The 15,764-nt window shown below is 46.8% G+C and overlaps 1 protein-coding gene across 2 annotated transcripts in view; it reads left to right on the top strand.

The window, feature by feature from the left end:
* The window catches only part of SEPTIN7 (septin 7), a 525,571-nt gene that overhangs the window by 151,413 nt on the left and 358,394 nt on the right, over positions 1-15,764 (top strand). For both annotated transcript variants that reach the window (XM_078688225.1, XM_078688224.1), the window contains exon 2: positions 8,660-8,762. In XM_078688225.1, coding sequence (XP_078544351.1) covers positions 8,753-8,762 — 10 coding nt within the window. In that variant the 5' untranslated portion in view covers positions 8,660-8,752. The remainder of the gene's footprint in view (positions 1-8,659; positions 8,763-15,764) is intronic.

Here is a 15,764-nt window from a genome sequence, read left to right as displayed (position 1 = left end):
ACTTCTCCGCTTCTCTTCAACCGCTCTCCGACGCCGCTCCTCGCCTCCTCCTCCTCCGAGGTGATGTCACACGTTTCTGTCTGTACTTCCTGCTCTTTATCCAATCTGGCCTCGCAGACGAATACAGGAGGAGGGGTCACCACCTCCTCAGAGTACGCCCAATTAAAGGCGCCGCGCTCTTCTTCCACGTCGTCCAGTCCTGTATCCCAGGGGTCAGTCTGTAAGGAAGGAGGTATGACAGGATCAGTAATGGGAGACCACCAGTCCTCGGTAGCGCTCCGCCTCGCATCTTTACAGATACCCTTGCCAAAGCAAGCGCAGACTCTACAAACAAATCGTACAGAGCAAAATGGCTAAAGGTTTGCAATTGATGTTCCTCTAACAATTGCCATGCTCTTTCCTCAACCTCCGCTCAAATACTACCATATTTGCTTAATTTGGGTCAGCCTGCCATATTGCACAACTCAGTTCACCTTGCAGAGATTTCTAGGTTCAGACGTTCCTTGAATCAGAGTGCATATGGTCTGTCAGCTGGTAAAGGATTGTTTAGAGCTTACCCTATGATCAAGAAGCCTCTCATTACATGGCAGCTCAATACAGTGCTAGTCCAATTAATGATGAGGCCTTTCGAACCAATTTGTAAGCCATATATTAACTATCTTTCATGGAAGATGGTTCTTCACCTAGCATATATGTCAGCGAGGAGAATTCGTGAAATGCAGGCCTTTTACAATTCAGTAATCTTTACATTCAATTTAAAAAGGAAAGTGTTACTTAATGGACTAACCCTTGCTTTAGTCTTAAAGTTCCAACAGACTCATCTTGATGAACCAGTTGTCCTAAAAGCACATTTTCGAAATCCATAAAATACAGCTGAAAAAGCACTGCATTTCTAGACATGAAATAGTGCCTTAAATTTTATATCAAAAGAACTAAACCCTTCCGAAAGTCTGACCAACCTCTAGTTGCTCGTGCACTCCAAAAGGAAGGACCAAGCCTTGACAAGAACCAGCATAGCCAGATGGGTTTTGGCAGCTTGAGCCTTATCATGAAATGGCAGGAAGACCACTGGACACTGAAGCTAGATCTCGCTCGATTAGAAGTGTTGCAACCTCTATGACACAGTTGGCTGGAGTATCATTATCTAATATATATAGAGAGACCATGTGGATAAATTGGCATATGTTCACTAGACATTACTGCCTAGATTCTACTCCCAGTCAAGAAGCGGCTGCCAGACCAGCAGTTCTTTGTTACTTATTTCAATGAATACGGCGGGAATTATCGAATAGGCCCGAGACAGAAACGCGTGAGAAGGAACGCGGAAGCCTACAGATGAGCACCTTACCGCGGGGATTAATGGGCAGAGCCCAATAGGCAGAACAGAGATTGTGATATTCTTGAAATAGAGAGCCCTGATGATGTTCACTTTGGATGAAATGTGTTGGCTTGTGATGTTTTCTGGATGAAATAATGGATTAACAAAATAAACAAAGACTTGGAACATTAATAAAAGCCTCCCTACGGACTTTCTTTGAATGGGAATGTCAAATGTACTACTTCTAAGCACCTTGCTTGTGAAGGATTAATGATCTGTGCGCTCCTTTTTGTATAGGTTGTAGCTTGGTTGTAAGTGGCCCAGTGGCAGTGGGACCACAGAAAGATGAGGGTGTTTGGAGCGCAGTGATAAATTACCCGTATCACACACCAGTGCGCACATTTTTTAGCCCTCAACGCCAGCAAGTTGTTTTACTTATTTCAATGAGTTGAGTCACCTTTGTTCTGTTTTTTCCTATAAAAGAAATGTTTCCATTTTGTACATTGTATTGTTCCCAACTCCACATGTTCTCTTTATTCGTCGGGTTGTTTACTGCCTACTATGCAATTCAAGCATGTGAATCTATGAAAGTTGCGATACTAGAGAAAAAACTGGTTCTCCAATTTTGCTATCTTTCATAAATTCCATGTGACCCTCCCCTAGGCGTGGCTCACAACATTAAATACATCATTTATCTTTTTTGTACACTCATGCTTAGAAATCTGAGGTGTTGTGACCCTTGAGTGGGAAAGATAATTCAAGAATTGTTCTCTGGTTGGCTGAAGTTTGGTTTTTCCCAAAGTGATGTGAATTGACTAACAATGTCACGCGTTTGGGCTTTACTGTGTACTGCTTAGCTCTCTACCACTTGTTATAATTGCAGCATGACCCCTACAACGACGAGAAAGATTTGATCTTGTGAGTGTATGAAAGATATCAATACTGGTGAACCAAAGTGTACAGGTAAAGGACCTGTTTTGTATTTGTGTATATTCAATTTTAAAGGGTGACTCAGTCTCCCCTATATAGGGGTATCCTGAAGCTCTAGCAAATCATACATATGAGGCACTACAACAGTGGATTAATAACTGAAAATCTCAATCATTGTGATATAGATTGCAACAACAGATTTTTTTAAAGCCTTCCTAAACCTAAGAGTCTATTCCTTCCTCTGCACTAGGAGCCACTTATTTCACTGGTGAGCTGCAGCAAAATAAAAACCTTGAATCTCAAGCACCAGATCAGAGATTTTAGGAACTTGGTGGTGGAAGGTACCATGCTGGATCCAGCTGGATAACAAGTCCTGCTAGATAACAAGATTGAAATACTTTAAAACGAGCAGAGAGCAGCTAATGTTTGACCCGTGGGATTCCCTGCAGTTCCCCAAAACTCCTTTAGTTGTACGCTTAATCTACCCGGAGCATCAGGGTTGTGCCCAAGTTGATGATGGTAAGGTGATGCCCTCTAGAGTCTCCGTCAGGATGCCCTCCTGGCAGAGGTACAATAATGGAAGCTCTGTGGGACCCAGATGTTTGGGCATGCTTTCTGCGGGCAATAGTCGGGGAGGCGGGTGGGGTTCACTTCACAAAGGTGATTGGCAAATGCTGCCTTTCCTGGAATTTAGAAATTTAACACAACAAAAGACCATTTGGATGCAGCCCCTCTGCAAAGAACTGTTGGCTCTAGTATAAAAGAAATTGTTCAGAACCCAGTGATACTAAAATCCTGGCATGCTGAAAAGAAGTGCATTTTGTGTAACGTGGATGGCGTACTATCCTTTATTGATGGACTTATTCTGGTAACTTGAATTGGGTCTTCTGCAGCTATAGCTTTAGCACTGAAACCCTGCATTGTGATATCACTTACATGTCTTCCTAAACATTGCATTCCTGGGCGACAGGTCCCAGGGGTAGTTATGGTCCTGTAAAAGTGTACTCCCCTCTCTAACTGCGTTCCCCCATTTTGTCTCATTTTTAGGTTTCGCCTGGCCGTAGCACTGCGCAGCAGTGCTCGCGTAGGCGAAATCTTATGATCCTACAGTGTGGGGCTTTGTCCCGTCTTCTCTTCCATTGGCTAGCTCCATAAATGGAGGCTAGCCATTGGAAGAGATGGTTGTCAATTACTCTTTCCCCCGTCACAACGCGATTCGGGGGTGTTTCCGTGTCTTTTTTTTAAGTCCCGCCCTCTCCTCTTCCCATTGGCTGGAATTTTACCTTCCAGCCAATGGGAAGGGGAGAGCACGAAAAACACGCCCCCGAATCCCTACAGGGCACGCTGTGCTTTCGCTTGTTTTATTTTGCAATGTGTAATTATATGTTCAATGGATTTCAATGTGATGACAAGTAGTTTAATGGTGACAAGTTATGAAACATTATATTATGCCCATTTCGTTTTGACAGCTGTGTCATCAGATCATCGCTGTTCGTATTTTAGGCATTTTAAAATGTGGATTAGAACTAGAAGCAGCAATTTGGGAAAAATGCTACTTTCATCCTTATGCTTCAATGCGTTTTAGAAAGCCGGGATGCTATTCGTCAATAGAAAATATATTACAAAATAAACTTTTTCCCAAATAGGAGCAATATTGTTATGTATTCCGGTGTACCCTGTAAGCTGTACGACGTTGTTTGTTGGAGTCCGATGATATTGGCAACAGTAAAGTAGCAGTCTCAGATTTCTGAGGTACATCAGGAATAGTAAGATGGCGTCAGTCGGTTTCCTGAGATGCTTCGGGAACAGTAAGATGGCGGCTGGGGAGCTCTGAGGGTCAGTCGAACGGTTCGTGGGTCGCGGCACCCAGGATTTCAGAGCCGGAGCTGGGGGTACGGCGGGGTTAGTCTGCATGGGCACGCCGTGCCGAGCAGCGGCGGGGCTCTGAGGCAGCGTCTGCTGCCCTGGAGGAGAGCGGGGAGCGGCGGCCCCGGGTGCGTTTTGAGGACGGCGCCGTATTTCTAGCTGCCTGTTCCAGTGGGGATACCGAGGAGGTGAAGCGGCTCTTGGCTCGTGGGGCGGACATCAACACTGCCAATGTGGACGGGCTGACCTCCCTGCACCAGGTGAGTGCGTGACTGGTGGAGAGTGCACCTCTCTTAGAGGAATTGCACTCTAAGCGGGCACCTAAGTGAAAATGATTCAAGAGCTGAAAAGGCATATAGCTTGAGTATTTTAGCTTTTGCACCTGGTGTGTCGGGTGGTAGCATACCCCACACCAGGTAAAGTGGTAGTTTGCGTTCATGATCGCGGTACTAGCTTTTAAATAAGAGCTGTGTATGCTAAGAAGGCGAATAGCAATACCTACAAGTCAATGGAACAATACAGCATAGAGATGCTTGGCATGTTTATAAAATTAGGAGCAAGTCGCCTGACGTATGGCGACTTTCGAGGAATGTATCAACAATGGGGGCAGTGGGGGGAGGAGCCAAGCTCGCGTCCGAGATGGCCGCGTTTTAGCTCGGCTCCGTTCACTCTCCTGTCTGCAACAAATATCCTGTACTTTATCCTGCCCCGGGAAGTATTCCACGATGTGCAGTGGAACGACGATAACTCACAGGCACTTACCGTTTGCTCCGGTGATTCCTGGGTGTCACGGATCCTGAGTTACGCCCCTGTCTGCTTCGGGGCCTCCGGAGCGGCCGGGCCTGGCACTCCTTGGCGGCGCCCGGGCTGGACGGGGCGCGGTGGCCGGCCCTTGGTGGTGGTGTGGAGTCGGTCGGAGGGGCCGATGTGCTACTGGACTGATTGCGGCCTCCCGGTCCTGGTCCGGCGGTCCTGCGGCCTGGTGTTGGGGAGCTGACTTCCATGGACGGGGTTAACCGTACATCTGGCTCGTCTCCCCTTTGTTCTCCGGCCCGGCCATTTTGAGTTCCTCCGCCCGGACTCGGAGAACGGTGCCGGCGGCGTGTGGGGTGCCGGCGCATCGCCTTCTTCTGGTGGCTCCCCTTCCTGCCCTGGTGGCACCTCCGTTGGTGGTTGCCGGTATCCTGTTTTGCCCCGCTGATATCCGGGCGGGGGTCGGTGTTCGCAGCGGCCCCGCCGGGCTTCTAAGATGGCGGCCGGCCCCGTGACTCTCGGCCTTGCGGGGACCGGCGATGCGGGTCCGCCGCGCGGCACGTTTGCTGAATACTGTGAAGGTGAGCCTACGCTTGGCGACATCCTCGCCGCCCTGCGCTCCTGGGGGGCACCCATGACCTCTCCGACCGCTATCCTGGAGAGGGGTCCCTTTGTTGGGCCTGCCGGACCCCCCTCGGTTTGTGCGGCTTCATCTCTGTTGTGTGCTGCTGGAACTTTCCTTGGGGTCGTGGACCTGGAGGCTGCTGTTGGTGTGGATGTACGGGAGTCCGCTGCCCTTCTTCGTCCTGTGCCTCCTTCTATTCCGGAGGTTCCCCGGCTGGATCCCGTCTGGACCGACCTCGATGGGTCTCTTTTTCCTCTTTTGCCTCACATGGCCGAACGAAGATCCTGTGACGGCGCCGCTGGACCGGCTTTCTCCGTATTCTCATCGGAACTTTGCCTGCTTTGCCTGAAGTGGTTACTGTACTTTCTGGATCATCCGGGTCGCGATCGCTATAACTTGAGTGTATTTTTGATTCGACTCCCTGTTATTCACCTCCGGTTCCATGCGATCTGGTTCCTGGTGCGTTGGACGACTACAGTTTGCGAAAAACGAGGACAGGGTTGAGCCGATCTTGCCTCTGTGGACTGTTATTTTGTGGTATGGTTTGGATGATCCGTTCATAATTGTATGATTATGTTTGATACGTCTTTACGTTCCTGGAGCTTATCCGTGTGTTTACTATCTTCCCGTGGGCTCTGAGTATTTTCGGGCAGGGGGGTGGGAGCCGAAGCGGTTTTGATTATGTGGCTCCTCTCCCGCTGTTTTTCCCTGTTTTCCCTTCCCCCCCTTTTTTATTCTAAGTGATTCTTTCTTTCTTATATTTCTCTATATTTCGGGTTCTAATTAGGGCGACAGGCACGCTGCTGGGGGGTAGGCCATAGCCTTCTGCAGGGGTGCAGGGTGGGCTGTGCGGGGTGGTGGGGGGGGTCTGTTTATTGTATCTTTCCCTGTTCCTCTTTTTGGTTCTATGGCTCTTATGTATCCCCTAATTTCGAGGCGCGGTGTTGGCACGTAGCCCCCCGGGGTGTTTGTGCTGGCATGGCCCTTTTGGTATGTCTCCTGTCACGGTTTACTACGCATTCATTTCTCCTGTTGCCACTGGTTCCATGTGCCGAATTAGTGTTGGGTGCTTTGTTAGCCGTGGGGGGGCGTGCACTGACGCTGCGCCCTCACTTTCCCCCTCCCTTTTTTTTTTGATGTCCTCTTCCTCCCTTTGTTTTCCCTTTTCCCCCCCCCCATTTTCTTTTCCTCCCTTGGGTTGTTGTAACGGAGGGCTTTTAGCTTTGTAAGCGTATTTTTCACTGTTTTATTATGATGTGCCCTGGTAGTGGTGGGTGGGTGCTGAGCAGCGATTGTGATTGTTCTTGATGTGGGACTCACGTTCTGCCTTTGCCAAAATGTACTGTTCTTCTGGTCTTTTCCTGTATTCGAGACTTCGGCTTGCTCACGGCCCACCACGGCCCTCTGGACTTTACAGATTGTCATTATCCTGTGACACCCTTTTTTCTATTATAAAATTAACCTATTTTTATCCTGTCCGTGATGGCGACTCAAAGACTTGTTGCCTTTGCCTTTCATATGAGCTATTTAGAAATCCTGTTGTCTCTCCTGTATTGCCTCGTATGTCTCTTTATTGTGGTGGCCCGCCCGGTGGGTTGTAGGCCCGTATCTGTGAGCGCCTTCTGTACAATAAAGGTTTAAAAAAAAAAAAAAAAACCAATGGGGGCAGTGGCAGAAGTATGCTGGGCTATAAAAAGAAAATGAATCTGGCTGTAGAGTTGATATCGGAATCAAATTAAAGATATGTTAATCAGCAGCGGTTTATATTTAGAAAGCGGACAGCCGATGAAGGGGTGCTGCTTTAGCATTATAGGGATGTGGAACAGTGATCAGAGATGTTGATTACAAACGACACAAGGGGCAGTTTTACTGAAAGATGGTGCTGCACCAGGGCGTTGGTACCTTTGCCCTGGTAACGGTATCGTGGTAGCATCTGGTACCCATATGTTTCCTCCTATCACAAGCCATTCGTCAGTGAAATAGCGACCTCTGGAAGTTACACTTCAGCAGTGCAGTACATGTGTTCTAGCAGACGCATGTCTCCCCCTAGTGCATTTATAAGGAATTCCTATTCACACTCTTGCCGCGAAGTCTTCTCGCTGTCCCTCCCTCGCCAGGGCAGTGGGCACTGTCTCATGGGGTGAGGGATGGTCATCGGTACAGGACAGTGACGAACGTGCCACCACCACCATACAGGGGTTAGAGACGTGTTTGCCTCAGTGGACAATGTGTTACTGGGCCTGTGCCCACAGAAGGTAGTTCTTTGGTTCACTGAACAGTAGGCTCTATGGCCAAAGTGCACCACCGGTTGATACAAGAGAGAGTGTAGAGTGCCACAAAGCGGTTGGGGCTTGATTTGTTAGGCGCGGGGAGAGTGGGTGTGTGTGTGTGGCGGTGGGTGGGTGTGTGTGTGTGTGTGTGTGTGTGTGTTTGTGGCTCTGGGTGTGTGTGTGTGGCTCTGGGTGTGTGTGTGTGTGGCTCTGGGTGTGTGTGTGTGTGGCTCTGGGTGTGTGTGTGTGTGGCTCTGGGTGTGTGTGTGTGGCTCTGGGTGTGTGTGTGTGTGTGTGTGTGGCTCTGGGTGTGTGTGTGTGGCTCTGGGTGTGTGTGTGTGTGTGTGTGGCTCTGGGTGTGTGTGGCTGGCTCTGGGTGTGTGTGTGTGTTGTAGTAATTGCTGTCTGCTGAGCTCGTCCGTACGGTACAATAGGTCTCACATTTGCGAGGGATTAAGCTATTGGCAATGTAAATGACAATGCCATTTATTTATCTGTTTTCAAAACCAACACATAAATACAAATTTTGTCATTTACAATGCCAATAGCTCTAACTTTTCCAAAGGTGAAACCGTTGCATTGTAAATGCTTGTTCTTCCTTTCCTTCCCCCTCTTTCTAATTCCATGCCTTAAATTTCCAAACCAGTGCTATCGCAGATGTCTCATTCATAGTGACACCAGTAGAAAACATTCTATTAACATTGTGTAAATATCCTGGGAGAAATTTCCTGAGTTATGCAGATAAACCTGCACAAATGAGTTACTGTTGTGATTGTTGTCAATAAAAATAATTTTATCCTAAAGTTTCCTATTTTGAATCGAGATAAATGATTTTTAGATGTTTTTCTTATATCCTTCTTTACAGAATGACTAATCTCACGCAAATTTTAATTTTAGCAACAGAAGAACCTTGAAGGATATGTGGGTTTTGCAAATCTTCCAAATCAAGTCTATAGAAAGTCTGTGAAAAGAGGATTTGAGTTCACGCTTATGGTTGTAGGTAAGTCCGTTTTTTAACTTATTTATTCAAATGTTTGATCTGACTTTACTCAGTATTTGTACTTTAACACTGCTGCACTCTCTTCTGAATGCGACAATACATCTTAAGCAATAATGCAAAAATAAAACGATTCATAAAAACTAGAAATGCAAACACATGCTTCCTTAGTGACTCAGCCCCAGGGATGAGTCCTTGACCTCAGACATTTTTATATGAAGTGCTGAGACAAACAAATTAATCTAATATTTAGCGCAGTAGACATCACATAACATTGCTTCACATAAACCTTCAAGCACAAATAAGTAAGCAATATCCAAATTAAAGTACCTTCCGCTTCAGTAGTTAACTATTTATTTTTGTTTATGAAGATAAACGTTGTGTACCGCTCAATAGCAAATGAGGTGTTGAAAGTGGACTGATCGAACGTTTGAATTAAGCATTTCTCCTGCCTTAAAAAACAGCACTCAATGGACATCACATATGCTGTATGTCAATCATCCCATTCAAAGTGAAATTTCAATATTTTCAGTAACCTGATTGATTTTTGTAGATTCAGATTGCTTCTACAAAGACCTGCAGTGGAAATATTTGTTACTGAGTGATACATTGTGTGCTTGGAAGTTTTATACTTAAATAGTTAATCTGGTCCCGGCTTTTATTTTGCTTGACGGTACTATTCATCCTTAATTTATTTTCCTCTTTGCATCGCCATGCCTTTACATAGTACATTAATAATTTGAACCCTTCCTTGTGATTTTATTTGAACATGTTTTTTTTTGTTGCATGTTGATAGCCATTTAGTTATGATTTGCATCTAACCCAGCACAGGTACTCCTTTTTAGACTACAAAAATTACAGCCTTATCTTCTGTTTTATTTTTTAACTGTGTCCTTTGTCTTGAACTTTTTCATTTTCATATTCCGGAAGCATGTACAGATGATTAGCCATGTGTTTTTATGCAGCAGATGGGAAATGTCAAGGCTGTATTAGTACCTACCAGAGGTTTCTACAAGTGTGTTTGACAGCAGACCCACATACTTCACAGTTGGTCTCTTTTAGAAGATGTCGCTATATATTTGTTTATAAGCTGGTTCCATAAGAAAAAAGACACATTGCAGTTGTGTCTGTAAGAAGTTGGATTATTATTATTTGAGAAGGATAAATGCTCAATTCAAGGAATAATACCAACTCTTGTCAGGGTGAACCCTCCACGCCACTAAATAAACCTGAGCTCAACCCCCTGGCAGCTATGACACAGAGGAGATGGGCCTAACTCAGTGCGATGTATAAAGTGTTTTTGCAGTACTAAAACAGTAATAAAGTCAAAATGCAAAACAATAAGGATCGCAAATCGAATTAGAATTGACTCAATATTTAAAAAAAAAAAAAACACATTTACAAAAATCCACTAGGGGGAACCGTAAACATATTTTTTTTAAGTAGGAACAGCACTCCAAAACGTCATGATGGTCATGGTAGACCGGGACCTAGGTGCAATTTGAGGCTGACTGCTGTGGAACTCGAGGTCAGATACACCAAACCGGTTCATCCTGGTCAAAGATTGTACCTTCTTACTTAGTCTTGTAGGTCCCAATCCCTAACAAGAGTTCACTTCTTAAGCCCCCATGGACCTTTCAGGGGAGACTTGCAAGATGTCAGGCAATAGCCAACAGCAGGGTTCTGGTCAGCCCAGTATTTCCAGGAAAAGGCAACTGACCCTTAAAGTTGACTTCTCTGTCCTGAGTACAAGGGGGAGCGGGTCACATATCGCAAGTCCACTCCTCTTATGATCTTCCCCAGGACCAGAAAGTGTTCTGAATTGGGTGCCTGGAGGTGTCACATTTATGCTTGGCACCAGATATTGGGTGGGAATTACTCCTGGTTACACCCTAACAAATGGTGTTGAAGTTCCCAGGGGTCACTCTACCCAGTTTTGCAGCAGTTCCTGTTTGCCTCACTGCAAACAGGCCCAAAATGGCATGTTTCAGTACATTTTCAAGATGTTGAAAGTCTTCCGACACACTAAACAAGGGCTCTGAGGGCTGGGGTGTGTATGGGGAGTGTACTATGGTATTCCTAGGGTCCTCCCACATTTAATTAAGAAATCCAGTTTGAGGCAGGCATTGTATCCTCAGCAAACCCAGAGACCGAAATCTGGTTGGACTCTAGCAATCAAGCAGGGGAAAAACAAGAATTGTCTTGGCATCCTGTTCCCTCCCTTTTAAGTGTGCCCTAGTGTGGCTCCGCAGACGTGTCGACCAGGCTTTGACACTATAGTGTCAAAAAGGATGTCTTTGTTCCCCACCCTGAAATTTCTTTGGAGTTCAGATGAATCATTATTCCAGTCTGCCTATTGTTTGCCCTTTGTGGGCATTTAAAACTTCTTCACACCTATTCAAGGCTAAGCACGGTGTGAGAGCTGATAATTAGCTAATTAGCCATCTGTTGCAAGTAGTTAAAGGGTAGTTTTCTAAAAGGTGGTTTTCCTTAACATTTATTAAAATCCAACTTCACCATTAAATTGATATTTCTTTTAAATAGTGATGTGATTATTTTGCTACGTAGTCCCATTCCTAAAATGCAATGTTAGTTTTAAATCTGTACTCTTGTTTTATCCATAGGACAGCTAGACCCACCACAGTGAAATTAGCTTTTAGGGCCATCTCACTTTTGCATATCACGCACCCTACTTTGTGGGCTAAAAGGCTCACACAGGGGTGGCTTACTTATGTTTAAAAGGGAGGTTTTTAGCTGTTACAGCCAGGCTACATTAGTAGGCCTGAAGCTATATTTGCACTGCAATAGTGGATGACACAAAAGATGCTTAAGTCCAGTAGTGGCATTTAACTTCCATGTCCCGGGTGCGCTTTGTATAATATGTTAGAGCCTTATAGGCAAATCAATTCGGAGTATGCCAAATCGACCATTTTTAAAGGGGGATCATAGGCACTATAGCACTGGTTAGCAGGGATAATGTGTACAGAGATCTAAAGCAAAACACAAGGGGATGATGGACGGAGTGTTGAAGAATACTCACTGTACTGGGGTGAATGTAGGACATTGTTCTGCATTCTGTCCATCAACTGTTGTTTAGGTTTCGCCTGGCGTTCACTGCGCAAGCAGTGTCGCGCAGGCGAAATCTTTTGATCTTCAGTACAGGGCTTTAACCCGCCTCTCTCTTCCATTGGCTAGCTCCATAAATGGAGGCTAGCCATTGGAAGAGAGATGTGTCAATCTTAGCGGGAGCAGATTCGTGGGAGTTTGTCGTTTTTTAAGTCCCGCCCCTTTTCTCTCCGTCATTCGGAGGTGGGCGTTTTTTTTTTTTTTGCCGGCGCTTTTGGCTTCCATTTCCCCCCGACCGTCGCCGGAAGAAGTCCTCGGGTGACTGCTTGCTGTCCTGCCCACCCCCCCCCTCCCGCCGCGTTCATTGTGCTTGCTGCCCCTTGCCCTGCTCCCTCGTTCGCTGTGCTCCCCCAGTCTGGATCAGCCGCCCTCCCTCCCCCTTCAGTCTCTCCATGTCCCGAGATCGCCTCCTCCCTCCCTCCCTCCTCTGACAGTGCAGCTCTGCTCAGCACTCTGCACAGGACGGCATGCAGTGCAGCCGCACCGGGACCCACCTGCAGCCTATAGGTGGCCGAGAAGCACCTTTACCTTTTTAAAGTCACGTTATCAGCATTTGGAGAATACACTGTCAATGTGTGGCACCTCAGCACTTCCGGGGTACGGATTCTATACATACGGATTTGTTATTTTTTTATCTGCATGTTGTGTGTGGCCAGTGTAGATTGGTTTGTTCATGGTTTTGTTTAATCTTGGTCTGTATTAGTGACAAATATAAAGTTTCCGACCTGGATGTAAACATACTGTATTTGAATGCTTGTGACAAATTGGCTTTGCCGTTTATTTGGTGGGGGTGACGTGGCTGCCTTCAGCACTATGGACAGGTGCAGCACCGAGACTGGGACTGCACAGTGCTTGGTGCACGCGTACATTCAAGGCCACTTCCAATGGGTGGGCACCTGTGTACTTGTCGCTCTGCTTACTACCCCTGACAAGGTGTGGTTGGGTGGATGGAGTCAGTGGATGAATGGAGTTGAGTGGTGGCTAGGTGGATGGACTTAGTGGGTGGCTGAAGTGTGTGTGTGTGTGTGTGTGTGTGTCTGTAGCTGTGTGTGTATGTGGCTCTGTGTGTGTGTGTGGCCGTGTGTGTGGCTCTGCGTGTGACTGTAGGTATGTATGTGTGTTGGACTCTGTGTGGGTCTGTGTGTGGCATTTGCGAGAGATTAAGCTATTGGCATTGTAAATGACAGTGCCATTTATTTATCTGTTTTCAAAACCAACACATAAATAAAAATGTTGTCATTTACAATGCCAATAGCTCTAACTTTTTCAAAGGCGAGACCGTTGCATTGTAAATGCTTGTTTTGCATTTGTCACCCTGAGTGGGACGGGTATGCTCAGACGTGACCCCGTGCTCTCCATGCTACTGGAATCAAGCTATCCTGGCTGATGAGGGCTGAAAGTCCGAAACCGGTCCTAGGATGCTTGTTTCCAGTCCAGGGAGGACCTGGCTTGGCAGTTCGGGCTGGACTGTTCCCATGGGGCACAGGGTCAAGACTGATTTGCATATGGCTGGGTTCAAACTGGAATGGCATGGTGGGCAAAAAAACTATGGATTTAGGCCCAGATCTCTGTACTTAGGGTGAATGTATGACATTTTTCTGCATTCTGTCCGTCAACGGTTGTTTTCGCAGAGATCTAAAGCAAGCAACAATGTAGAGGGTCCAGCAGAAGGGAAAAAATATATGTTGACTAAGCTGAAAACGTGGATTTCCTACAGTCCTATGTTTCACTGTACCGAAATTAATTTAAAAAGAGTACGATTTTGCACAAGCCATGAGCAAGTTACTTAAGCATCTGCTTCCCACAAGCGCCTGCTATTCTTTGAAAAGTACAGCATCTGTGGGAATCTGGTGCGCCTCAACAGATACCGAAAACCTGGGAATAAACATTGCTTTGGGCTTCCTCGCCTTTGATAACTTATCATTTCTGTGCTTTCTGACTATGGTAACCGAGAGTGTTAGTGGTGGTCATCTTGTGGCAGTCTCCTACTAGAGTTGAGACAAGGCAGCCAGGATAAACTATTTCACGTGAAGGAGTTGGGCCAAAATGACTGATAAATGCCACTCACTTGTCCCTGCAGAAAATCAAGGTCCGTGTGAAGCTGGGAGCTGCTCGTTGCTCGTTTTCCCTGACTGCCGCCTCCCCAAGGACTCGCTGGTGTGAGCGAGCTCTGCAATCGGCAGAGCCAGCCCAGCGCTCCCAGCTGGAGTCCTAGGGTCAGAGGCTTGGGCTTGGGCAAAAACTACGAACTGCAAGCCGGGGGACTGCGAGGACCAGCAATCCCTAGGTTGCTCAGCTGGTTCCTCTTCCCCCGGCGGACACGCCCACGGACACGCCCACCCTCGAGCCAACTATTAAACTTTCGTGACACCCGCTTCCCGGGTGCCACTCACTTGTCCCTGCAGAAAATCAAGGTCCGTGTGAAGCTGGGAGCTGCTCGTTGCTCGTTTTCCCTGACTGCCGCCTCCCCAAGGACTCGCTGGTGTGAGCGAGCTCTGCAATCGGCAGAGCCAGCCCAGCGCTCCCAGCTGGAGTCCTAGGGTCAGAGGCTTGGGCTTGGGCAAAAACTACGAACTGCAAGCCGGGGGACTGCGAGGACCAGCAAACCCTAGGTTGCTCAGCTGGTTCCTCTTCCCCCGGCGGACACGCCCACGGACACGCCCACCGCCGGCAAGTACACAAGCACATAAACACCATCAAATCACCCGCGACGCGGGACGCGCGCGAAGACCGGGCTAAGAGCGGGCCGTTTTGTGGCCGTTCGGGGGCCGAAGGAGGCCGGGCTGGGCAACCCCTTTTCGCCCTAGGTATTAGATCTACTCATCGGTCCTCGCCTACTTCATCGGAGCCAGTAAGCCCTGCTTAGTATCTTTTTGTTTGGGGATTACCAGTCCTTGCCCTAATTGGGATCACCTATCATGCCTCCCGCTAAATCTGTAAAACCTTTGAAAAACTCTGTACAAACTCTCACAGCCATTGATCGCATGCTGCAGAGGACCATAGGAGCTGTGACAACAGTCATAAAACAGACTGAAAAACGTTTATCCCTACCTGCTGGAACATTACCCCCTCTGTCCAGTACTATTTTACCTGATATTACTAACATCTCCCAGGATTCATACCTTTTGCCTTCTTTTGTCTCTCTTCCCTGTGCTCCTCATATTTTACTGGATCCACTCACCCAAGACCAACAAAGGGAGGCTAGTCCTCTGGATTTTCCCTCTCTTCACTCTACGGCCCTATCCTTTCCTTTGGTCGATGATATTCTGGATTCTGTAGATGCTGTTAATAAAATTATTTCCCCGAAAAATCCCTCTCCTACCAAAGCAATATTGGGGGATATCAGTATCCCCCTTCAGTTACGCGATCAAACCACTTCACCTCCCCCCATTATAGATCTAGTAGGGAGTGAGACTCAATCTCAGGAGCGCGGCCCTCAAAATATATCATCGCAAAAGCAGAAAAACAATTCCCCTACTACAGCTTTAAATACCAAAAACCCTCCCAACTCCAGAAAGAGGAAAAGGGACATAGAAACACATCAAGGTAGAAGGGCCAAAGCTAGTAAGAAAATGGTCCCTACAAGTAAACCCAATAAGAATGTAGTAGAAAAGCCCAACACCAATAAAATAAACATCATTAATGATCCACCAATACAAACCGCCCCAATTAAAGAGCTGGTAGAGAAGTTCGAACACTTGGTCACTTCCTTAATTTTACCCCTAGTTCATCGCTTAAAAATTATTACAGAAAAATTGGGTGAATTAGAAGTCACTACACAAACTAATGTGGAACTGACCAGACAACTTGTGAATCAGAGAGACAAGACCACAGGAGTTAGGAAACCCAATACGACTTCAGCCCCCACCGAGAAATCTG

This window comes from Lissotriton helveticus, chromosome 4_1 (assembly GCF_964261635.1).
Source record: "Lissotriton helveticus chromosome 4_1, aLisHel1.1, whole genome shotgun sequence".
NCBI lineage: Eukaryota > Metazoa > Chordata > Amphibia > Caudata > Salamandridae > Lissotriton > Lissotriton helveticus.
This window is presented reverse-complemented; position numbering and strand designations above follow the sequence as displayed.